The sequence below is a fragment of the Elephas maximus genome, chromosome 7 (assembly GCF_024166365.1).
Source record: "Elephas maximus indicus isolate mEleMax1 chromosome 7, mEleMax1 primary haplotype, whole genome shotgun sequence".
NCBI lineage: Eukaryota > Metazoa > Chordata > Mammalia > Proboscidea > Elephantidae > Elephas > Elephas maximus.
The window spans coordinates 99621602-99646194 of NC_064825.1; the positions used below are offsets into that span (position 1 = coordinate 99621602).

At 52.1% G+C, this 24593-nt stretch overlaps 1 protein-coding gene across 1 annotated transcript in view; it reads right to left on the bottom strand.

Annotated features, from left to right (window-relative positions):
• Positions 1-1864: 1864 nt before the first annotated feature.
• Positions 1865-24593, bottom strand: part of ALX4 (ALX homeobox 4) — a 58184-nt gene continuing 35455 nt past the window's right edge. Inside the window, exons 2-4 of the mRNA XM_049890929.1 lie at positions 16991-17301; positions 9731-9859; positions 1865-6388 (exon numbers count right to left, since the gene is read on the bottom strand). Coding sequence (XP_049746886.1) covers positions 6059-6388; positions 9731-9859; positions 16991-17301 — 770 coding nt within the window. The 3' untranslated portion in view covers positions 1865-6058. The remainder of the gene's footprint in view (positions 6389-9730; positions 9860-16990; positions 17302-24593) is intronic.

A 24593-nucleotide genomic window follows, 5' to 3' on the forward strand; every position in this document is an offset into this window, starting at 1 on the left:
GGTCTATGTTGAATGTGAACTTACACCCCACTGAGGGAGAGTACCAAATCTGAGACGTGGCTCCAACAAAGCAATATTTTAAAAGAGGTGATAAAAAGGAGTTTCCTATCAGGCAGAAACTGCTCGAGTTCCAGGGACTGCCAATAGAACAAATACAAATCAATCTTAGAAGAAACACAACCAGAATGTTCCTTAGAAGCAAGGATGGTGAGACTTCAACTGGCTTACTTTGGACATGTCATCAGGAAAGACCAATCACTTAAAAAGGACATCATGGTTGGTAAAGTTGAGGGTCAGCAAAAATGAAGGAAACCCTCAGTGAGATGAACTGACACGATAGCTGCAACAACGGACTTAACCATGCCAGCGATCGTGGAGGTGGCACAGGACCAGGCAAAGTTTTGTTGTTATACATGAGGTCGCCATGAGTCGGCACCAACTCAGTAGCAACTAACAGCAACAATCAGAGCTGGTAGCCGAGGTGTTTTTCTCAGGAATAACGACCATCCTTTACGTCACAACACCACATCAGTTTACAAGGCACAAGCACATCTGTTATCCATTTAATCCTTCCCAGAAGTTGGCAAAATAGGCAGAACCAAAACCAAAACCCATTGCCGTCAAGTCAATTCCGACTCATAGCGACCCTATAGGGCAGAGCAGAACTGCCCCATAGGGTTTCCAACCAGCGGCTGGTGGAGTCAAACTGTCGACCTTTTGGTTTGCAGCCAAGTTCTTAACCACTGCGCCACTAGGGCTCCAAAGTAGGCACGGACAGGGCTTATTCCCAGAGTGGTCCAGTGGAGGCTAACTGCCTCTTTCTGAGTTACTTTGTGCTGGAAAGCAAGGACACACCTATTCTATAGCACAATCTTGGCCCTTCCCTGCTTTGTGGTTGGTTTTAAAGCTTTGTTTTTAAAATCATCCGGGAGGACCTCCTGAAAAGGACCTTCCCTCAGCCATTAAGGAGCAGAGCTAGGACTGGGACCCGCCTCTCTGAGGCCTGTCCAGTGTTCTTTGTGCCAAACAGCCAGGCCTCCCTGCCCTGGCCCTTGCTGCCCTGACCCCCCTCCTGTCTCAGAACAGCTCCTGGAGACAGGGAAGGTACTCCGTGATGTCCGTCTGGGCGCAGCACCTCCCTAGATGCAGGAAGGAAGGGGCTGTTGCTTTGATCCTTTTGGCTGCCTGTGAAAGGGGGGCTCTGGTCCCCTCCCCCAGTCCTGCTCTCCTCTAGCCGGCCGGCTGTGCAGACAGATCCTCTGGGACACAGGGGGAGGGCGCCGCAGACCCTCTCGGGCCACGCACCCCTCTTTGAGCAGGAGCATCGGCCGGCCACCTGTTGTTAATCTAGCCCTGGTAATCCATTCTGTACTGTGTCAGCAGTTCAAAAGGGCACTGTTCGTATTTTTTGCCGACTTCAATTAACGTGAGATTTCAGAGGCTCCTCTGATCACATTTCATCTGTCACAAGGCAGGAACAAAACAGACAGATTCCAGTTGAGAGGAGGAAGGAGAAGGAGTTTATTGCAAACAACAACAACCAAACAGTTTGGGCTGTGCCCAGCAAAGGGCATTCTGGGAGTGTCCAGCCAATTCTGTGCCCCACTTTGCCCCATGCCTGGACCCCCAAGTCCCCTTCTCTTCAATAGTCTTCCTCTCCCCCCAAAAGATGTAAGTGCAATAACTTACTTTAAAAGGCAAGAATGTTTCTTTTAATATTTGCTATAACGTACTTGTAGTTACATGATGGTATAGGCAGTAAAACTTTATGGAACCGACCTCATTTTTTTTTTTTTTTTTTACATTTTTCTGAATTTTTAATGTATTTTTTTAATATATATATATATTTAATATTCCACCCCAGGCCATTAAGCTAAAGGAAAAGTTGCGTTTATACAGGGTTAAAATATCTTACAAGGAGAACAGTGAGTCTTGGTTGAGGTTCACGTTCCTTCTAGTACTCAGCTCTCTCCTCCGACCACTGCACACCCAAACGGATTATTCAACATTGAAAACTGTCCTTCAAAATCAGTAGTATAAAGTCCTAGCTCTATATATGTAAGTGAAGAGGGGAGAGAGGGCTAGATTTGGGAACGTTTTGTTCGACAATGTCCATACTGTTCAATGGTAATACCTCTCCTCCCTACAGCATCTTTAATGAAGAAGGGTTGATGTGACTTTGGGAAGGGAAGTTTTGGCCTTCTCCTCACTTTTTATTTTATGGCCATGGATTATTATTATCCTGGGGGCCAGTTTGCCAACCATCCTCCCCCAGCTAGGCTGTCGGCCTTTGCACCTGGCAGTCAAGGCCATCAAACCAACCAGGAGCCCCAGAATGTCTTAAAGTCCTAGAAGATGATGGCCTCTCCCTGCGATATAGCCCAGAGTATAAATGCATTTGTGGTTGTTTTCATGGCAACGTTCCTCTTGTCTACCCAGCCAGAATGCGGGGAGAGGAGGAACTGGAGCTGGGCCCCGTGTGGTCTCAGCAATGTGTGCTGGGGACCTATCTCATGTGGTGCCCCCACCCCCTTGCAGTGTCTTTGAACTAACCTGGCCACCTTGCTTCCCAAAGCTGGAGGCACCATAGTGAGAGCTGAGGATCAAGTATAGTTATAAAAATTTAAGGAAAGTTATACAAGCCCATGTCCTCCAAGCACCACGCAAGACTTGGAGACAAGCCTCTCTGTGTGCCCCCAGAGCCCTCTACTCCCTTGCCCTGGAAGTAGTGATGGCATCTGAAGGGTGGTAGCAGCACCTTACTGTTAAGCCTTGGCATACTGAGACTCCTTCCCTGCAGAGAGTAGGGGCTCTCAGTGTTGGGGAGGCTGCCCGTTGATCTGCCAGCTACTCATCGCTTCATGCTTGCATTGTTCTCTCTCTTGAGATCTTAGGCAAATTGCCAAAGGAAAACCTCACTTCTTTTAGCTTATTTGCTTAGCAGTGAACTACATAGCAGGTAGATTCTGCTCACCACCTGCCTTCATGAGACTGAGCTCCTGAGGAAGCCAGGTGGCCATGGGAGAGATAGATGCCGAGGACTGCTTGGCCCACACAGGAGCTGCTGCAGTGGGCGCTTCCTGCCCTAGAATGCAGAAAGCCTGGGCCAGGCCCCTGGCTGAGGGGGCACAAGGGCGCACCAAGGTTCTCTTCCCAGAGAGAAGGCTGTGGAGAGGAGGGCACTCAATCAGAGAACCGAGTAGGTGAGCAGAGGCAAGTGAATCACAGGGAGCTCAGTGTGGCGCCGGCTGCCCTAGAGGCCAACCAAGGCGGCAGCCATCAGGGCTGGGACGGCATGTCCCGGCTCTAACTTTGCCTTGGGTTAAACACAGCCCAGAGCAGTCACTTGTCCACTTGGGGCCGGGGTCTTCTCATCTCTGTTGTGAAGGGACTGGACTAGCTAGAGGGTTTCTAAACTCCCTTTCAGCTCAATGATTCTGGGAGTCTTAGATTGGTAAGCAGGCCCTAAAGACTGGGATAGAAGGGAGAAGCGGCACAGTCCTGGGGGTAGCAACCTTTGAGGAGATGAACAAGGATGTGTTACACCAGCACATTTAATTATAACCACTCTGGGCAGTGAAGGCCGCAGAGCCTTTTCTACTGGAGGCTTTTTCTTCTCAAGCTTTTGGGTTGAAATTTGCCTGACATAGGTCTACCCCAGCCAGAAAGCAGGCACATAAGAGGAACTGAGCGCCAGGGATCCCTTCCAGATGAATCCACTTAAAACCCTCTCTCTCCCTTCCCTCTTCCTGGGGGAGGGGGATCTATCTTGGTTCTCTTTCTCTTTGTACTGATTCTCTTCTGGGTGAGAACATACCTATGGAGAACGTTCCTCCCTTGTCCTTCCCCAGTCTCTTGTACATTTAAGAAGGAAACTGGGGGACTGTCCCAGCCTCAAGTTCTTTCTTCCTTTCTCTTTCTATATTTTGGGGAGCCTGAATTATTTCAGTGAACTTCAGAACTGGAAAAGGCTTCTTGAGAGTCATTCCAAGAAACTCAAATAGATGAAACACTTAAAACCAAGCCTTCAAGAACATTTAATTCCATGTCCAAGACCCCTTTAACCACTATAAGATCAATTTTAGAGCTACAGTTCACAAAGAGGCCTGGCTCTTATTAAGAAAGGCCAATGCCAGATCCTTCCCCAGTCTTGATTCTGGAGCAGTTACTTGCCATGGGAGGCAGCTAGCCTCCAGATGAGAACTCCAGGCAGAGGCAGATGCCCGGATTCCCTCTGAAGCCTTGGGCAGCTCAGGGCAGAGGGGCTAACTTCTCCCCACCGTGGTTTCATTCAGCCCAACCCAAGGGACTATTCTGCACCAGGACCCTGAGCCTCGTGGATCTAGTCCTCCACGCTGATGGAACTCAAGGAAAAAGGAAGAAAAGGCAAGTATTTCTCCCCCAGGAGCTACCTGGAGGGACCTCCCAGAGGTCTGAAAGGCCTGACTTGGAGGGCAGTCATTGTGTGCTACAAGCTTAAGTGAGGGCTGGGACTTGGTGCCAAAACCCAAGCTGCAAGTCCCAAATCAGGCATATATCTGAGGGGGAGCCACCCCCAGAAGGAGGCCCCTTCTCTCAGGCAGGGAAACCTGGCCTCAGGAGGGCATGCTGCCAGCCACATCTGGAAAAGAGCAACTGATCCAAGAAGCCAGCCCATGAACCCTTCCAAAGGCCATTATAGGCTTGAGATTCCTAGGCCCTAAGGAAAGAAACTTAAGGGTAGGCTCTCTAAGAACATGCAAAAGGCTGTAAAAACACTCTCCCCATGCCTGGAGGAACACAGACCCACGCCCACTGTGGGAGGCTCTGGGAAGGTATGATGCTGGGCCAGAGAGGGCTGAAGAGGGAAGGGAGTCGTTCTGAGGCCGTGTAAGTAAGGCTGCCCTGCCATGAGACACGGGCAGTGTCCTCTAGCAAATCCTGCGCTACTCTGGCCCCTCTGCCTCTATGACCTCAAGCGCTAGCTTATGTGCTCCGAGTTGTAAGGCCTTCCATTCCAGGATACTGTCTAAAGCCCAAGTGAGTGACCAGGGTAGGGCTGGGGAAGGGACAAGCATCCCACCTTCCTCCTGGAGGGGTCCTGGCAGGGCTCCAGCACTGACTGGATGGGGAACAAAGCTGCCCAGACCTCCTGCCCAAGGAGCCCGTTACGCTGCCCCCTGCTAGACAGCAGGGGAGAGCTGAAGTGTGCATGCCCCGCCCCACCGCACCCCGCCCTGCAGCCACGCCTTCCTGTCTCCTAGACGCTTCTTTTTCCAGCGTCGTGCGTGGACCTGGGTGCCGGCTGAAGGCGTGCGGGGACCCGTCTTCTCAGCTTCCTTCATGGTCTGGCTCCTCCCTTGGCCAGTGTGCACCCAGAACCAGAGTCTCCAGGGTTCGAGGGAGCTGGGACGTGTCCTCCCTGGGGACGGTCGGATGGCTGCAGGTTCTTCAACACCAACTCCTCTCTGAGTGTATTCAGCACAGCACAGCCAGGATGAAGCAGCACTGCCGCCACTGGGGGTGAAGACGGGGAGCTGCCTTGGCTCCAGGATGTCTGATTCAGTGTGCTTTTAGGAAGAGAGGAGGCGATAGGGCAGGAGCAGATTCTGGAGACCAGCCTGTTCTTCGGACACACCTTCATTGGCCTGGTGACCAGGGACCACACAGAAAAGGGAGGATGGGCATGACCGGATGTTGGTGTTGCTGGGTCAGGACGGGAATCTAACTGGCTCAACGGCCAAACTGGGCAGGGCAAAGAGGAGTGGAGAGGAAGGGTGTTCAGCTTATAGTGGATGCAAGGCTGCAAACTGTGGCCACCTGAATCCGCTGCCTTCGGCCAGGAGCAGGGCTCTCGGGCCTCATCGCCAGGGAGGTGCAGGGGCCTGCGGCCCCCTTCCTGCCAGCAGTCCATGGGGCCTCAGACTTGGGGCGGCTGAAAGTGCTGAGGGTCAGGCCCCTGGACCAGGCCAGGTTCCTAAGAGGAAAGTCGAGTGGGAGGCTGGGGGCCTGGAAAGCATGGGCGTGGCCAGTGCCCCGAGGTGGGGGAGGGCACAGGGATCGGGCAGGAGGGGCCCTGTCATGTGGCCCAGGAGATGGCCGCGCTGTGCTCCTTGGCCTTCATGCGAAGGGCCGCGATGCTCGAGGTCTTGCGGTCCGGCTCGCCGTTGAGCTCGTACCCGTTGAGGCCCGGGCTCAGGCCAGCGGCTCCAAACAGGCTGCCCACGTGTGTCTGGCCCACATGACTGCCGGCCCCAGAGACACTCAGGAAGTCGGTGACGCCACCGGCCCCAGAGCCAGGGGGGTGAGCGTGAGGGGACATGCAGGCAGGCACCGGGTCACAGGGGACCACACAGGCTGGCACGGGTGAGGCGGCCCCATTGTTGCCGATCCAGGATGGGTTCTGAATCTGGGGAGAGTGGAGGGAGAGATGTCACAGGCTGGCTGGGAGGGGTAACCCTCCAGTACCCATGGGGCTCTCCCCTTCCACTAAATGATCGTTTCTCTCTCAAGAGTCCAACACTGTAATGACCCCACTCTTTAGCATTTACATTGGAGGCTCTTAAAACCTTTATGGACACCAGATACCCCTAGGAGGGTATGGATGTTATGCTTTGGGTGCCTCTGTTCCCAGGGCCAGGTGGTCAGCTGATAGGAAGTCAATTTTAAGGACTGAACTTCAAACTTCATCGAGGGCCCAGTAAAAGCGTTGCCCCAGGACATAGCTAATCAGCTGAGCATACCCCGGCAGCTGGGCAAGGTCCTGACTCCCTAATTTCAGACACAGCTGCAGACTTTGTCCCTGGTCTGTGGACTCCTGAAAGAGCAGGGACTGTGTCTTAGTCACCTCTGGCTCCTCCACCAGGCCCAGTGCATAGTAGCTGTCTGGCAAATGGGAGCTGACCTGAACAACGAGCTTTGGCATTGGGACTGTGGAGCTCTGGGTTTGCTGGTTGTGGTTGTGGCAGGGGTTGGGGGTGAGGCGTAGGGTTCTCCCAGGAGCCAAAGTCAGTGGCTGACGTTCCAGGGGCTGAGCCCTGGAGCATTCAGAGCTCCCTCATGATAAAGGCAGTCCCGGAGTGTGGCAAATGGTTAAGCACTCAACTACTAGCTGAAAAGTTGGCAGTTCAAACCCACCCAGAGTCATCTCAGAAGATGGGCCTAGCGCTCTGCTTCTGAAAGACCACAACCTTGAAAACCCTATGGAGCAGTATTTCTCTGGCACACATGGGGTCACCCTGAGTCAAAATCAATTTGATGGCAAGTTACAGAACGACTTCATGATGGAAGGGGCTGCCTTGGGGTAGCAAGTGCCCAGAACTGGGTGGATGGAGGCCCAAGGTAGGTGGCCACATACAAAGGATGGGGAGGTATGGGGGAACTCAGATGTCCAGTGGGGAGTTCAACAGCATATCTTCCATCTGTGCAACTGAAATTCCTTTCCCCTCCCCAACTTGGGCCTCCAGGCTTCCCTTTTCCTCCCTCTCTATGCATTGATGTGGGGCTGGCCTTGGGTGTGGAGCAGGGTGAGCAGGCTGAGCTCTGAGGAGACCCATCATGCACCTCTCAGACAGCAAAGGGGTTCTTGCACCTCCTGGCCTGCCCTGCCCTCCTCCTGGGTGCACTGAGACAAAGCATTTAGAAACAGAGTAGGGAGGAGACTGCACCCTCAGGTCCCCGGGGCATCCTAATGGCCACAGAAGCCGTTTGCAGGTTGCCCGTGGCGTTCCTCTTCACTGATTTAGGGAGTGGGGGCAGTTGGTCTTCCCTCTCCCCCCACACCGGAAGAGGCCTGGGGCCATGATACGAGGGGCTACAGGTGAGGGGGATGAGGGTGGCTCCCTGTTTTGTTTTTTCCCTCCAGCTTGTGAGTGCAGGCAGCAGAGACCAAGGCGGAGAAGCACCAGAGCCAGAGATGGGGGCGGGGGGTAGATGAGATGAAAGCCTGCAGCAGGAGCCAGTCCAGATGGTGCGTGTACCAGACACCCCACATTCCTCAGCCTCACCTCCAGGCCTGACCCCCAGCCCTTTCCACATGAATCCTGGGAGGGGGAGGTGCAGAGCTGGTCTGGTGGGCGCCCAGGAACCATTGGTTAGCATAGCAGTGCGGCAGGGAGGCGTAAAGGAGTCTTAGGGATGTCTGTGCAGCTGGCTGGCCGTGGGATGGGCTGGGTTTGAGGCTGTGGCAGGGTGAGGCTGAGCAGGGAGGGGACGGCCACCTCTCCCTGACAGGTTGAGGGGTGTCAGGAGTGGACTTGTCCAAAAGTATATCTCTCCCAGCACTCTGGGTGCCTGACATTAGTAACGATACTCCTCATCCCTCTGCATCTCACTGGGGACTCAAATGCCACCAGAGCGGGGGACTGCTTGTTAAACATGTCAGAAGGTGCTCTGAGAGGCCAGGAGGAGATGGGACATGGAAGCCAGGGAGAGCTGAGAGCCTGCAAAGCAGACTTTTCAAAACAATATAATCCACAAAGCACTATATTGCATTACCTAATTTAGACCTTCCACCCCCCATCTGTCGGCTTCTACTGTGGTGGCTTGTGTGTTGCTATGATGCTAGAAGCAACGCCACTGATGTTTTCCATGCCTGCAGGGTCACCCATGGTGGATAAGTTTCAGTGGAGCTTTCAGACTAAGAGAGACTAGAAAGAAAGGCCTGGAGACCTACTTCTGAAAATTAGCCAATGAAAACCCTATAGATCACAACAGAATATACCCTCTCCTCACTTACAGACATGGTTAGGTTCCAAAGACCAGGTAGTTAAGGGAAATCAGCATTATGTGAAAATGGAAGATAACCTCATCAGATCACAAGATGGAGGATGACTACATTATAACTGCCAAATTATATCATTACATAACTGCCAGACTACTGAGAATCATAGCGCAGCCAAGTTGACACATAACTTTAATCATCGTACCAGCGTTACTCTCGTCTTGCACCTTGACTTCCATTGCTGCCAGACATACGCTGTTAATGTACAAATTAGTCGGATAGATTTTTTTTACTATTGTCATAAATGTGAAATGTCAGATGAAGAGGTAGTTGACAAGTGAGGAGAGGTTGGATTGTCTGATTGGACCCAAACATGCCACAATCATAAGGATGACACAGGACCAGGCAACATTTCATACTCTTTACATAGGGTCACCATGAGTTAGAGTTGAGTCGATGGCAGCTAATAACAACAAATTTAGACCTTACAATACCTTCCAAAAGAGTTGGGCAGATACTTTTTAGTTTACTAATTAAGAAATTGAGGCTCAGACAGCTTGTGACTTGCCTGAAGTGAGAAAGACCTGGAGCTAGGATGACAGCCTAAGTCTTGGGACTCATAATTCCATGTTCATTCCAACTTTGCTACCAGATTTCAGGACTCCCTTTCCTAGGAAACATTCTCTGAGTGATTCCTGATGGCCAAGAGGTCCCTGGCCTTCAGCTGGCATCTGTTCTGATGCCCATAGTAAAACTAGCAGAGTTGCAGAGGAAAAAGCTACTCTGGCTGCCTTTCCGAGGATGGTGGAAAAGGAGCCCCAACTTTCCCTAAAGTCCAGTCAAGCCTGGGTCAAACATTATGCTGAAGAGGAGTAGCCCTGGGCTTCCACATTCTGGCATAAACTGAGGCACGCATTGAGAACAGGACAAAAGGGCAACCTGGAGCCAAGGGTCTAGGCCTTACCGTGGTCCCCATTCTCCATGCGAGGGGCTGGGGACCAGAGGAGGCAGCTCAGGGCAGGTACTCACCTGGGCGTAGTTCTCAGCTCGGGTGAGGAGGGGCAGCTCATAGGCAGTGGAGAAGTGGGTTCGAACCTGCTGCATCTGCCCAAAACGCTCCCTCTTCCTCCACTTGGCCCGCCGGTTCTGGAACCAGACCTACAGGACAAAGCAGATGTGGTGGGGTCAGGTCCGACCAGGAGGCCTCACCCTCAAGGCGGCACAAACTTGTCGTTGAGCCACCCCCGAGCTTCAGTGTGTGTGTTGGTGCTGTGGGGGGAAGAAAAGTGTTAGATTCGGTCTGGTCCTCAAGAGCTTCCAGTCTGAAATCCTCAATGGTGAGAGTCGGGGAGTAGGCTCACCATCAATCATGGACGTGACCTTGGGCCAGTAACTTCAGTTGTCTGAGCTTCAGAATCTAGAGCAGGCAAGTCCTACCCACAGGACAAGTCACTGGCCATCTTCTTAGTTGTCATCTAACCAATCCCAACAATGGTGTGGCCTTATCTGCTGGGCCACAGACTCCTGTGGAGAATTTGACAAAAGCTATGAATGCCCCACCAGAAAATCACTCTCCTAGACAGTCACACAGAGTTTTCCAGAAATTTCATGGCTCTCTAGGGACTATCAGCCCAGATGCAGAATTCCTACCTTCCCGAATTTTCCTGCAGTCTCCCAACTCAGAACCTCCACATGTTAAGGTAGGTGAGGCTCTGTGGGATAACAGAGGTTCAACTTAACAGCGGAGGCTGTGGCAGTCCAGGAAGGCTTCATGGAGGAGAAGACTGGAGCTGGGCCTTGCATGGTTGGCAGGAAGGAGGAAAGTCAAGGCCTGAGTTTAGAAACAGCAAGATACATTCAGGAGACTTGAGGAGGCCACGCTGCTCAGTTTTGGGGACATGGTGGGAGATTAAGAAGCATGGACGCTGGGGTCAGATGGTGGAGGGCCTCAAATGCCAAGTGAAGCGGTTTGCTCTGTCACTGAGCATGGGTGGCTGGGACGATGACTTCTAGGGCCTCCACCAAAAAAGCCAAACCCATTGCCATCAAGTCACTCCCAAATCATGGCAACCCCATATGCTACAGAGTAGAACTGCTCCACAGAGTTTTCTTGGCTGTAATCTTTATGGAAGCAGATTTTCAGGCCTTTCTTCCAAAGTGCCACTGGGTGGGTCCTAACTGCCAACCTTTAGGTTAGTAAAACTTGTTGCCGATTCTGACTCTTAGCAACCTGATAGTATAGAGTAGAACTGCCCCCGTAAGGTTTCCAAGGAGTGGCTGGTGGATGCGAACTGCCGAACTTTTGGTTAGCAGCTGAACTCTTAACCACTGTGCCACCAGGGCACAAGCTGAGCCACCCAGGGACTTTCTGGGCCCTCTAGTGGAGGGGATGTCTCTGAGACAGGTGTGTGGGCCAGCCAACTTGGTGGTGGGAGTGTCGGGGCCTTTGCCTTTGCCCAAGCATTTCAGGCAGGCTGAGAACTTTCCCGGGGTGGTGGGCAAGAGCTGGCCGTGGAGCCTGCTAGCCCCTCCCATGACTTGGGGTCTGGGCAAGTGGTGATGGGGGTCTGGGAGGGTGGAAAAGGTAAAGTGAGGAGGGACCAGCTTCCAGGCCCAAGATGGCTTTAAACCAAAACCAAACCTGTTGCCCTCTAGTCAATTTCGATGCATAGCAGCCCTACAGGACTGAGTAGAACTGCCCCATAGGGTTTCCAAGGAGTGGCTGGTGGATTTGAACTGGCGATCTTTTGGTTAGCAGCTGAGCTCTTAACCGCTGCACAACAGGGCTCCAGGGAATAGCTTTAGGCTGAGTCAAAGGCAGACCCTGGCGCTCCCCAGAGGGCAGTTTCTGTCAGCCTTGTGTGGACCTCATAGCTGACCTTGCAGACTCAGGTAAGAGCGAGCATGCCCCAAACAGCACCTCAGCAGCAGCCTTACGGACGGGGAGCACGGAGCAGTGACAAGGCCTTGGCAGAGCCACCAGGTGTCTTATCAGGCACTCAGCAAGGCTGAGACACTGAGAAGGCTGACTTCTGGCAGTCCCAGCTCTCCATCCATTATGATCCAAGCTGCTGCTAAGGCAGCTACAGAGCCGTCGTCTCTCAAACCTGCTGTTGCTGGAACCAGCATGAGAAGGACCTGGCCCCAGGGAATGGATGAGCCTCTCCCCAGAAAAACACAGAGGCTGACCAGCCAGATTGGGCTTTTAGTGGAGCTGGGGGTCAAAAGTGCTCATGGGAACATTGGCTTTACCAATGGCCTCAGTTTCTATATCCATAAAATGGGGCCATTTTCTGCACTGGCTGGCTTATAGGGGTGGATGTGAGCAACAGGTGAGATAGCTGGGAAATGATGTCAGGATGTTTTTAGAGTACTGCACACTGTTTAAAGAGCTCTGGCGGTGCAATGGTTAAGCACTCAGCTGTTAACCAAAAGGTCAGCAGTTCGAACCCATCAAGACGCTCTGTGGGAGGAAAGACCTGGCAATCTGCTTCCGTAAAGAGTAGACCTTAAGGAGCCCTATGGGACAGTTCTACTCTGTCCTATAAAGTTGCTATGAGTTGGAATCAATCTGACATCACACAACAACAACAGCACTCTTCATTTATAGTTCCTGACCCTTCTCACTGTGTTTTGCTGGAGATGTCAAAAATGATGGGGTACGTGTGTCCCGTGTTAGTGTGGGGCTGCCTGCTATTGTGTTCCCCACTCCTGCTCTAACTCAGGCTTTCCCCTCCCTAATCCCAAGTATCCATACACACACATGTGTGCGATGGGCCTGAGCCATTTCTTTCCAGAGTCACCCCATCTCCCTACCCTGCCCTGTTGTACGAGAAGCAGTCTTCCTGTGTGCCCCCTGGAAATCAGCCCTCTCCCAGGCTTGGGGTCCCAGCCCCTGCCCCAGAGCCTCCTGGACCCCCTTTCCTCAGGGGCTCCTGGGGTCCAGGCCCAGGCCCAGGCCGCCCACTGGGAGCCAAGGGTGGATCAGGTCTCCTCCTGTGCTGCTGAAACGGGATCCCCCTTTATCAGTGGCCTGGAATGGGGGGCTGGGGGCAGGATGAGAGAATGAATCAGAGGAGCTTGTTTTCATTTCATGTTTAATTTCCTGCAGGCTTAGCTCAGCCTTTCCGCTCCTTCCTCAGCCTCCCAGGGCTTTCTGGGGGAAGGGGGATGCTGGGGGAGGGGGAAGGGCAAAGTCCGCTAGAGGCATCAAGATATATGGCTTCTTTCTTTCTTTGGGGGTGGGGAGAAGGCAAGAAAAAGTTTCTGTTGCTACCACTGCTGGGGCTTCCCTTGAGCCTCGGTGGGTTCCTGGTCCCAGTTGTAGGAATGTAGGCTGGGAGCGGCCACTGCAGCCACCACAACAGAGGGTCCAGACCCCAGTGGGCAGAGAGGGACACAGAGGAGAGAAGGAGGTGGCCAGTTGTCTGGCGAAAAGGGTCTAGAATGGAGGGGCAGAGCAGTCCAGTCGGGGGGATGGAATGTGAGGGGGGCTGGGGCTGTGTGAGGGAGGAGGAGGCTGTGGGGAAGAAGGGAGACCCGGGGTTATCCAGGGAAGATGGATGAACAGGCGGGGGAGAGGTGAGCGAAGATAACACTGTCTTTGGGAAGGGAGTGAAAGAAGGTCAGACTCAGGGATTTATTTGAGGGCTAAAGATGGAGGGTGGAAGGAGGCAGCAGCCTGAGGGGGAGAGGCCAAGGGAAGCAAGCTGCCCACCTCCTCCACCTCTTCACAAGTTCCTTTGTCCCTGGGCCTCACCGTTGCATAAAGCCATAGCTTCAGAGTCTGGCTTTTCTGTCCAGATTCAAGGCTTGAGCTAAGTTAGCCTCTGTGGTCTTCAGTATCCTCACTGATAAATTGGGTGGTGGCGGGAGTATCCCTGAGCCCTTAAGTGCTCCTGTTCACAGTGCGGTGCGAAGACTTGGAACGTCCTGTCCAGCCCTGCTGGGGACTTCCATTTTGAACCCCTGAAGCCCATCAGTGCTCTGAGGGCTCCCCTACAGATGCAGCCCTAGTCCCCACAGCCCACTCCTGTACTTCAGGGCTCCACAGCCCCGGCCTGGGCCACCGTGCAGTCCCTAGGAGGAAGGAGGAGCTCCCCCATTCTGAACGTGGCACCCAGGACCACCCCGCTCCCAGCCCACCCTGGCCTGGACGCACTCAGCACAGGCCTCTCTGAGGACCAGGCTATGCAAGGAATCAACTGTCTTGGTGGAGGCCTCGCTAACCACAGCCCATCTGGGGCCAGGGCGGGGTGGCCCAGGGCGGGGAGGCCTCTGTCTTATTGTCTTCAGACACCAGCTGGGAAGATTGGAATCCCAGACAGCAGAGAGAGGCCCCTGCAGAACCCTGGAGCCGGGCCAGACGCCAGGGTTCTTCCCAGGAAAAGTCCATCTCAGGGCCCCCACCTTCTCTGTCCCCATCACCATTCTATGCCAGGCACCTGGCTTCCCACCAGCAGAGTGGGGCCCCTGAATATGCTCAGCAGAGGCAGGCAGGAGGTTCCATCACAAGCCCCCACCGCCAGGGCACTGCCAGGCCTGGAGCTCAACCCAGAGGTCTGACGCACACGAAGATCCCACCCACCCTGCTGTCTTTAGACAAAGAAAAGTCTGAACAATTTGGCATGTGTCCTGGTACTGCAAACTGCAGTCAAATAAGCACTGGGCTGGGACTCAGAAGTCCTGGCTTCTAGTTTCAGAGCTGCTCCTGAATCACCGTTAACCTCAGGCTGATCACTGTCCCACCTCCTGGGTCTCTTCTTCCTTGACTATCAGCTGAGAAGACCAGCACTAGCATTCTTTAACTACGATCCTCCCATTAGGTGATGAGATATGCAAAAGGTCAGGGTTTCCTCTTCTGCTTTGGCTGCCAGGAAGCTCAAGGTTGAAGTTTGTGCCCAGTGGTAACTATTATCCTTTGCCTAAATTGTTGACATAATTGCCTCCCCATTTCATGACACAGTTCTTATTCTTAGATTAAAATAAAAAACCTTTAATTGTAAGCCGTCTCAACTTCTTTCTGGAAGTAAGCATATATGTGTGCATGTATGTGTGTGTGTACACAGGTGCGCATGCAGAGAAGACACTCCATTTTAAATGTAAGGCAGTGACTGAAAAATGCTGCACTTTTCCATGTTTTGTCCTGGGAGAGCCATCCTTCTTTCAGTACTAAGTGAATTCTTCTCCTCCTGGGCACTCCCATCCATTTGTTAGGAAGCATGCATGCAACACCCACATGACACACGTGTGCACACATTCACATGTGCGTACTCATATACACACGTATGCATACACACAAGTGCAAGTGCACACATGTACCCACATGTGTACATACACATGTACATATATTCATGCCTATGCACATGTATACTGAACGGAACTGCATTTATCCCACACACCAACACAGAACCTACAGGAACGTCCCGTAGCCAGTCACCTCCTTCCTCCATCTACTCTCATGTCTCATCCCAAATCCATTGGCTGGTGCTGCAGCTGGATCCTGGGGTTCCTGTCCAAACTCTGAGGCACGTGAGGTCACATTTATCCAGTTGTTGTTAGGTGCTGTCGAGTCAATTTTGACTCATAAAGCCACCCCGTGTGACAAAGCAGAATTGCCCCATAGGGTTTTCTTGGCCGTAACCTTTACAGGAGCAGATTGCCAGGTCTTTCTCCCATGGAGCCACCAGATGGGTTTAAACCACCAGCCTTACGGTTAGCAACTGAAAGCTTGTCCATTGCATCCCTCCTCAAATGAGGCAGCAGGTGTGAAGAGGCTTCTGCATCCCAGTGAAACCTCAGCTGCCCTGCCCGCCTTCCTCAAACAGAAGTTCACCAGGCACCAGAGAGGAATAAAGCGGGCAGGCTGCCCTCAGGGAACTTACCGTTAGTGGGGTTCAGAGACACTGCCGATAGGGGAGGTTTGGGGTGGTGACACATTTCCTGTTAACTGCCAGTCCTTTTTGACATTAGCCATTGTGCATGAAAAGCTTTCTGGACTTTTAATGGCTCTCCCATATTAAACAGAACATCGTTGAGGCCGATGGGCCTTTTATGGATGCCATGGAACCGCCCCACTGAAGTCTCTGCAGTGAACTAAAGCAACTGTGCCCTCGGGGCCTGCTGAGTAGCATGGGGCTCTGTCCTTACACTGAGTGGCCCCAGACTGCTGAGATGAGCTGCTTAAAAAAAAAAAAAAAAAAAAAAATTCCTCTTTGCTATCAGTCTGTTGATTCCCCTGGCTCACTGGAAGTGGAAAAACTGGCATATGATGCCACTGTAAATGCCATTTCTAACGTGCTTTGGTTTTGAGGCTGAAGTCCATCTCATGTGAATACTGTCCTTGAGATTTAGAGCATAGATTTGGTAACCTATATTTTGGCTACTCAGAGGTCTTTGCTTCCTTTCTGATTCTTTCTTTGCTGTGACTTCTTTTCAGGAGAGAAAACACACCTCCCTGGACAAAGAAGGTCAATCCACAAATAGTTATGGATCGCCCTTGTTGTTGGAGATGGCCTTCTCTAACTGGGGGGATACAGTGATGAACAGAGTCCCTGCCCTGAAGGAACTCACATAGTAGGAGGAGACAAGCACAGAATGATAACTTAAGCCAACCATAAATTTTATAAAGAAGATGAAAAAGGACGGTGTGGCAGAAGGTGACCTGGTTTGGTTGTGTTGTGAGGTGTTGGTTTGGATTGAGTAGGGTTGAGTTGTGTTGTATTAGGTTGAGGTGAATGAGTTTGGATTGGGTTGGGTTTTTTGGTGGTTGGATGGTGGTAGGAGGCTACTGTTTTAGTCATGGTGGTCAGGAAGACCTCTCAGAGGAGGTGTGTTGAATTGAGACCTGAAAGATGGAGGAGAAGGCAACCATCCTGGGTAGAGGGAACAGCTGGATTGTTCTGTTACTGCCCATTTGTTGCCATAGATGTCTTTATGTTGGTCCTGTTTCCTCTGTGATATGGGCCTTCTAGTGCAGAAACCAAGCATCCTTCTCTTTCTCAAAAGGGCCTGGACTCTCACACCACTTAGAGCCCCGGAAACAGAGTTAACAGGCTTCCTGCCCCTCCACTAGGGACCCTCCTTCTTCGCCCCATCTCACAGTACAGTAAAGGGGATCAAAGTGTAGCTGCTCTGCTTTAAGCAGAGGTGTGAAAAGCAGCTCACAGGATCTCATTGGCCTGAGGTGAGGAAAGCCTGGTGTGATCGATGAACAGTCAGGAGGCCCCAGCTGCAGCCCTGAGCCTAAGCCCTTCTCCACCACCCCACTCCCAGGTGGCCCCTACTGACCTGCACTCGGGCCTCGGTGAGGTCCGTTCTCATGGCCAGCTGCTCCCGAGCATACACATCCGGGTAGTGGGTCTTCTGGAAGACCTTCTCCAGCTCCTCCAGCTGGTAGCTGGTGAAGGTGGTACGGTTCCGTCGCTTCTTGCCCTTGTTGCTCTCTGAGTCAGCCTTCTCCAGGGGGCTGGGGAGGTCGGCACTGGCCCGGTCCTGGGGGCCCTTCACCCCAGCCTCCTTCACACTGAGGTAGCTGTTGTCCATCCCCACGGTGTCAGAGTCAGGCGGTAACTCTGGCTCACCCAGGGAGCTCTCTTTGGCTGAGGGGGGAGGAAACAAGGTCAGAAACCAATGGCTGGACCAAGCAAGGGAGGAGGGAGAGGCCAGGAGATCTGTCCCCACCTATCCCCTCCCAGAGGTGTATTGGACGTGAGGTCAGGAGTCTCAGTTCTATACCTGGCTTGCCATTAACATGCTGTGTGACCTTGGGCGAGTCCCTTCCCCTCTCTGAGCCTCTGCGCCATCATCTTAGAACGGGCCTTCCAGTACCAATGAAATGTGAATCTAGGTCAGCCCAGTGTGACCACTATGACCTTTAGCCTACACCCCACTGACCCTGGGCTCTTCCCTCTAGAGGGAACGCTCCCACCTTTGCCAGAACTTCTCCTTTGGCCAGAGAGGATGCTGACCCAGTGATTGTGACTCTCTGGGTGGAAGTGAAAACTCATTTCTCACCCATGCCTGGCCCACCTGGGCTGGGGGAAGGAGCACGTAGGAGAGGCCGGCACTGAGGCAGACAAGAACACCCTTCTTTTCCTGGCCTGGTCCTGTTTGGGGTCCAGCAAGAGCTGTGGAGCCTGTGGAGCTCAAGAATCCAATGCTGAGCGAGACTCATCCTCTTGCCCACTACCCCACCTCACCTATTGTCCATCAGGTTGATCTTTCTTCTTTGGAGTGTGAGGTTGAGACTATGACTTGAGGCAGGGGTCACATTTCCCTTTACAAGCAGCGTCTTCCCCTTCCAGGCTAGGACTTTGTCTCCTAGGGAAGTGTCCAGGCACTGTCCTCCCCGGGATGCCGACATCTGGGCCTTGATAGACATGCATGAGCACAGCATGTGGCCTGAGCCCCCAGACACCACCATCTGGCAGGATGGAGCTCTGTACAAACTCAGAGCAGAAAAAGACTAATCCACTCCTGCAGGTTAAGATGAGGAGGGGGCAGAGGAGGAGCTCGTTCAAGTTCAGGTAGCCCAGTTAGCTCCCAGGCAAACAGACCAGGGTAGAGAGGTGTGCAGCATGCGCTCTGGAGCCAGATGGGGTATAAATCCCACATCTACAACGCTCCAGCTGTGTGCTTTGGACAGTGCACTTCACCTCTTTGTGCCTCAGTTCCCCTTCTAGAAAACGGGGATGAAGATACTCCTAGGACCTTCTTTATGGGGTAGTTGTGAGAATTAAAGGAGCTAACATTTTTTTTTTTTTTAACATATGTAAAGAGGATATTGGTGGTTCAGTGGTAGAATTCTCGCCTTCCATACTGGAGACCTGGGTTTGATTCCCAGGCAATGGACCTCATGCCCAGCCACCACCCATCTGTCAGTGGAGGCTTGCATGATACTATGATGCTGAACAGGATGCAGAGAGCTTCCAGTCTAAGATGGACTAGGAAGAAAAGGCTGGCAATCAATCTACTCCTGAAAATCAGCCAATGAAAAAAACCCTATGGGTCACAACGGTCTACCCACAACCGATCCTGGGTATGGCACAGGATTGTGCGTGGGGTCGCCATGAGTCAGGGCTAACCCGAAAGCAGCTAACAACAGAGACACATGCAAGGCACTTAGCACAGTGCTGACCATTGTAGGTTTTTGCTATTATTGTTATTCTCAGTTCTGGTCTGGACTTGCAAGGCCACAGGTCCTTTAGCATAAGGCAGTCCGACTCTGAAGCAGCCCCCAGCAGCCAGCTCCCAGCACATAGGGGCATCTGTGAGAGCTGTGGGGAGGGCCCTGGCTCTGGAGTCTTGGCTTTGAGCCCCACTTCTGAACTACACTCCCTTGACTGTGACTTGGGCAAGAAGGAACCTTGTTGGCTGAGGTAACATACATGGTTAATAAGCGTGTGGGGAGCATTTTACATGACTTGCACAAGCTCTGATCATCAGAACCACCATGTGTGGTAAGTGTGAACATGAACCTGTCTGAGCCTCAGTTTCCTCTTCTGTAAAATAGGCCCACCCAGGTGACTGGCATTAAGCAGCAGGACCATGCCTGGAGCCCAGGTCTCCTGACGCCACCCAGATTCTGAGGGCTGAGGTTCAGGTTCACTCTCATCCCTAGTTTTCCCTGTACACTGGGGGCTCCCTTATTGCTGGGGAAGCTGAGAGGGACATGTTACCCATAATTCTCATCTCCCTCTCCAAGGCTCTGAGGGGAGGATATGGAGACCAGTGCTCAGTACAGGCCTGGAAGCAGCTAAGCCTTTCCTGGGGGCACTGGCAGTGCGGGGGCGGGGGGGACCCTTAGGGGGTGGGGCCAGCCCCCAGGCACCCACGTGCACCCCCGTGTTAGCCAGGCACATGCAGACAGCCAGAGCTTCAGTGACAGCATTATGCAAACTACAGCTGGCAGCCGAGCCAAGAGCTTTCAGCAAAGATATTTATCTTCCTGGCAGACAAATAAGTTTTATGTTTTGGGGTTTTTTTAAGGAAAGAAATCCCACCCAGCGTCACCAAAAATAAACATCTCTGTTATGCAACTTCCTGGAGGCCAGACTCGGGGGAGGCAGCCCCTGCCCCCTCCTGCACTAGCTCTGCTCCCCAGGCCCCATTCTCTAACCCCATAGACCCTCGGCTGCATCCCCTTACAGTGTTGTTGGGATCAGCCTGGGATTGGGACCATCCCGCACAGCAATGGGGCTGGGTGAGGGGAGCTCCCTGTTATAGAAACCAAAGGTTGGTAGGGACCAGCCCAAACTTGAGGCTTACCCGTAGGGAAACCGAGGCCAAGGAGCGGCAGAAACATACCTAATCAGAGACAGAGTGGCCTCTCAGCTCCTGGGCCTGTCCTCTATTCCCTCTTCCTTGGTCTTGGTCTTTTTATCCCCGGGAGAAAGGCAGGGGCAAAAGGGAGCCAGGGGCCTGTTATCGAGGGGTCCTGGACTGCTCATCTGAGGACAGACGGAGGCCCCCCTGAGTACAAGGGAGCAAAGATGCACCCAGAGAGATGCCTCTCTGTGTTGAGTTTGTTTTCAACTTAGTCTGCGGGGAGGCGGCAGACGTCAAGTCTTTCAAGGTGTTTGATAAGAATCCAGGTTTCATCCCCTCCAGCACCTGGTGAGACCCAGTGAAGTGGGGGAGGAATGGGGAGGGAGTGCTGTGTGGTACAAAGCCCACCAGACAAAGAGTCAGGAGTGTGCTGTCAACTGCAGCTTGGCCATGTTCTGCCCATGACTCCAGACCACTCATCGCTGTTCTTGGTGGGTGCTGTAGAGTTGGTTTCAACTTATAGCTACCCCATGTGACAGAGTAGAACTGCCCCATAGGGTTTCTAGGCTGTCATCTTTCCGGGAGCAGATCACCAGACCTTTCTCCCATGGAGTTGCTAGGTGGGTTCAACTGGCTAGCCTTTCCGTTAGCAGTGAGCGCTTAACCATTGCACCACTGGGGCTCCATAGACCACTAATTTCACCTTTGTGAGTCTCATCTGTAAAGTGGAACTGGAATGCCCTGGCCGAAGTGTGGAGAGCAGGCAGGAGGCTGGTCATTGCCTCAGCCCAATAGAGTATCCACCTGCCTTGTCCTTCCTTAGGATCTAGAGTGGGGAGGAGGAGAGATAAGGATGGGGCGTGTCTGAGAATGGTCAGACCAGGCAGATGTCAGCTAAGGGGATGTCTTAGGGCCTGAAGGACTCTGGGAAACTGATGCTTCTGGTTCTTTGTGAAAGATGGAAGAAGATCTTCTCATCTCAAATTCGATTATTAGTCATTGTTATAGATTGAATTGTGTCCCTCCACACATATGTGTTGTAAATTCTGACCCCTATACCCATGGATGTAATCCCATTTAGGAACAGCGTTTTCTCTTTTATGTTAATGAGGCTGTTGCAGTGTAGAACGTGCCTTAAGCCAATCACTTTTGAGATATCAAAAGAGCTGATTAGGCACAGAAGCAAGGAAGCACAATTGGAGGGATGGGGGTTAGATACCAGGCCACATGAAGATCTTCAAGGAACTGAGGAACAGAAGCTGAGAAATGGACAAAGACCTTCCCCCAGATCCAACAGGCAGAGAAAGCTTTCCCCTAAAGCCAGTCCTTTAAATTCAGACTTTAAGCCTCCTACCTGTGAGAAAATTAATTTCCGTTCCCTAAAGCCAGCCCTTTGTCGTATTTCTGTTACACTAGATGTTGCACTAGATGACCAAGACTGTCATCTTGCTTTAAATCCTGAGGCTGGGTCCCTAACTTAGACAGCAAAGGAAAACTTCCCACTCAACTGGTCAGATTAAACCAAGGCCTCACAGGTGCTCAGTCCCAAGATCGCAGACTCCAGACTCATCTATTCCAACCTCCTCCTACCCTGCAGTATCACCACCAAGTGCTGTCATCTAGTCTTTGGTGGCAGGAAGCACACTGTCCCCAGGACAGCTGGGCCATTTGCTCCTAGACGAAGCCCAAGATGCGGCCCAGGTCTGTCTCCTGTAGCTGTGGCTCATGGTCCTGGTTCTAAGCCCAAGATTGCCCCATGGATGTTTGAGGGCAGGTGGCACACATCTCTGAGTCATCCATCCTCCCAACTAAAGAGCCCAGTCCCCACTGCTGTCCTTGGGTGGCCCTGAGTTTATCAAACCTGTTTGAGATAGGCAGGTACTGGCCATGGGATGGGTGATGGTGCTGGCTACTCAGGGCCCTGGCAAAGCCAGCAGCTTGTTCTCCAGCTCAATGACCCTGAGGGGCTGGTGGCTGGGAACTCATGGTTGCCTAAGGCCTGAGTGCTGGCTGGACCCAAGCTTACTCCTCGGTGCCCTCTTCAACAAGACAGCGCTGGAAACAGAGCCCCATAACTCAGGCCAGATGACTTCTGGCTAAAGGAAACCACAGTGGCAATGGTGGTTCGGTGGTAGAATCCTCATCTTTGCTGTGGGAGAGCCCGGTTCAATTTCCAGCCAACGTACCTCATGTGCAACCCCCAGCCATCTGTCAGTAGTGGTTTGTGTGTTATGATGCTGAACAGAGCCCTATGGATCACAACGGTCAGATCTGCAGGGATGGCACAGGACCAGGCAGCGTTTTGTTCCGCTGTGCGTGGGATACCATGAGTTGGGGGACCAACTTGACAGCAGCTAACAACAATGGAGCCCTGGTGGCGCAGTGGTTCAGAGCTTGGCTGCTAACCAAAAGGTTGGAAGTTCAAATCCACCAGCAGCTCCTTGGAAACCCTATGGGACAGTTATACTCTGTCCTGTAGGGTCACTATGTGTCAGAATCGACTCGACGGCAGCTGGTCTGGTTTTTTTGGTTTAACAACAAAAAAGGAAACCACTAGCCTCTTCGTTTCCTCCCCTACCTCTAGCCACCTGCCCAGAATGTTCTCACTCCTTCTTTCCAACTGACCTCCAAAACCCAAAAACCAGTTCCTCCTGGACCCCTCCCCTCTCTGTTCAGACTGTGTTTGCTGACTAGTATATAATCAACCCTCAAAGTCCAGCTCCTCCTATAGAACATCAGGTCCCCAAGGGTTGGGACTTCATGTCATTTGGACCTTCGCAGCCCAGGGTTAGCACAGGCTGGGAGAGCCATCACTTACCTGCGGTAAATGGTTGGCAAAGAATAAACGCACAATTTCCAGCAAACAAATGTTACTGAGCTCTCACTCTGTCCTGCTAATGCAGTGCACCTACTGTGTACCTGCACCCTATACAGTGCCTAGAGAAAATGTTTGTTGAACAAATGAATGAACCAATTCATCCAGCTAGACAAGGAGGATAGAGGTGAGTGAGACACCAAAGGAGAGGCATACAATAAATAACGCCACCCGTACAGTGTTGGCAGTGCAAGCAGCAAGGTAGACGAGATCACTGGGGAAGAAGGGTAGGAGAAAGGCCAGGGCAGAACCCTGGGGCTATGTCCATGCAGGGAGCAGAAGGGAAAGAAGGTAGGGCAGGAGGAGAAGCAAAGCAACAGGATTCATGGGGAAGATTCTAGAATTTAAACCAATGTTCAGGAAACCCAGTGTCTGCCCGAGTCCTGAAACCTGCTCTATACCCACCACACTGCCACACTGGGTAGAGAAAAGGCCACTGGGACACTCAGCTTTCCAGGCCTAATGGGGCCTAACGGCACTTCTTGGGGGGCCCAATGGCACTCAGGCCTGGGGTGGCTAAGCAGCAACACAGCCCAGCCTGGGTCCAGTCCACCTGCCTGGGGATCTGCCTTCTCTCCCACCCTCCCTGGGCAGTTCTTGTGTGGACTCAGGACTGGGTCTACGCTGAGGCCCCCATGGTGGGTAAGGGAGCCCTGGGAAGGGTTTTTCTCAGGACTAACTCTGTGGGCCCCAAGACAATGTAATCCTAATCTGCAGTCTCCCAGAGAAACATCTGGATCCGGGAGTAAATCTCAGCTTACTCGGGGAATCAAGTAACGTGTATACATAAGACACCAAGAGCAATGTCGGGCCCACAGAAGGTACTAAGTGAGGGCCCTACGGTATCCCCTGCCCGCCAAACAATCCCAGGTGAATATTATTTCCATCAACCACTTCTGATGAAGTTGAACGTTATATTCTGAATTAGGAGCCATGGAAGTTCGTTCCACTACTTGGAGCTGCCTGTTCCATTGCTGGCCAGCCCTCACTGTTAGATATCAGCTTGAGAAACGAGAGAAATGGAAAACCTGTCTCCATTCTCTTACCCTCTACCCTTTTGAACTGGTTCAGCCCAATGGAGTCATTCTAACTTCCTCTAACCTCTTTTGCATATGAAAGCCCTTGAGAGATTTCCAAGGGTGACTATGATTTTTTTTTTTACTATTATTTTAAAATAATTTTTTTTTAATTGTGGTAAATATGTATGTAAAAAATACTTACCATTTCAACATTTTTCACACGTACAATTCAGTGGCACAATTATGTTTATCATGGTGTTCAATGATCGCCATTATCCATTTCCAAATTTTTCCATCACCCTTAACAGAAGCTCAGTGTCCCCTAAACACGAGTCCCCCTCCCTTCCACCACAACTGGTAACCACCAATAAACTCTGGTCTCTATACACTTCGTTGTTCTAGATAGTTCATACAAATGGGATCCTACGATGTTTGTCCTTTTGTGGCTGACTTACTTCACTCAGCATGTTTTCAAGGTTCATCCATGTTGTAGCATGATCGAGACAATTTCTCTTTATGGCTGAGTAATATCCCATTATATGTATGTACCACCATGTGTTTATCCATTCATCTGTTGATGGACACTTAAGCTGTGTCCACCTTTTGGGTAGTGTGCATAGTGCTCCGATGAACATTGATGGACACTTAGGCTGTGTCCACCTTTTGGGTAGTGTGCATAGTGCTCCAATGAACATTGATGGACACTTAGGCTGTGTCCACCTTTTGGGTA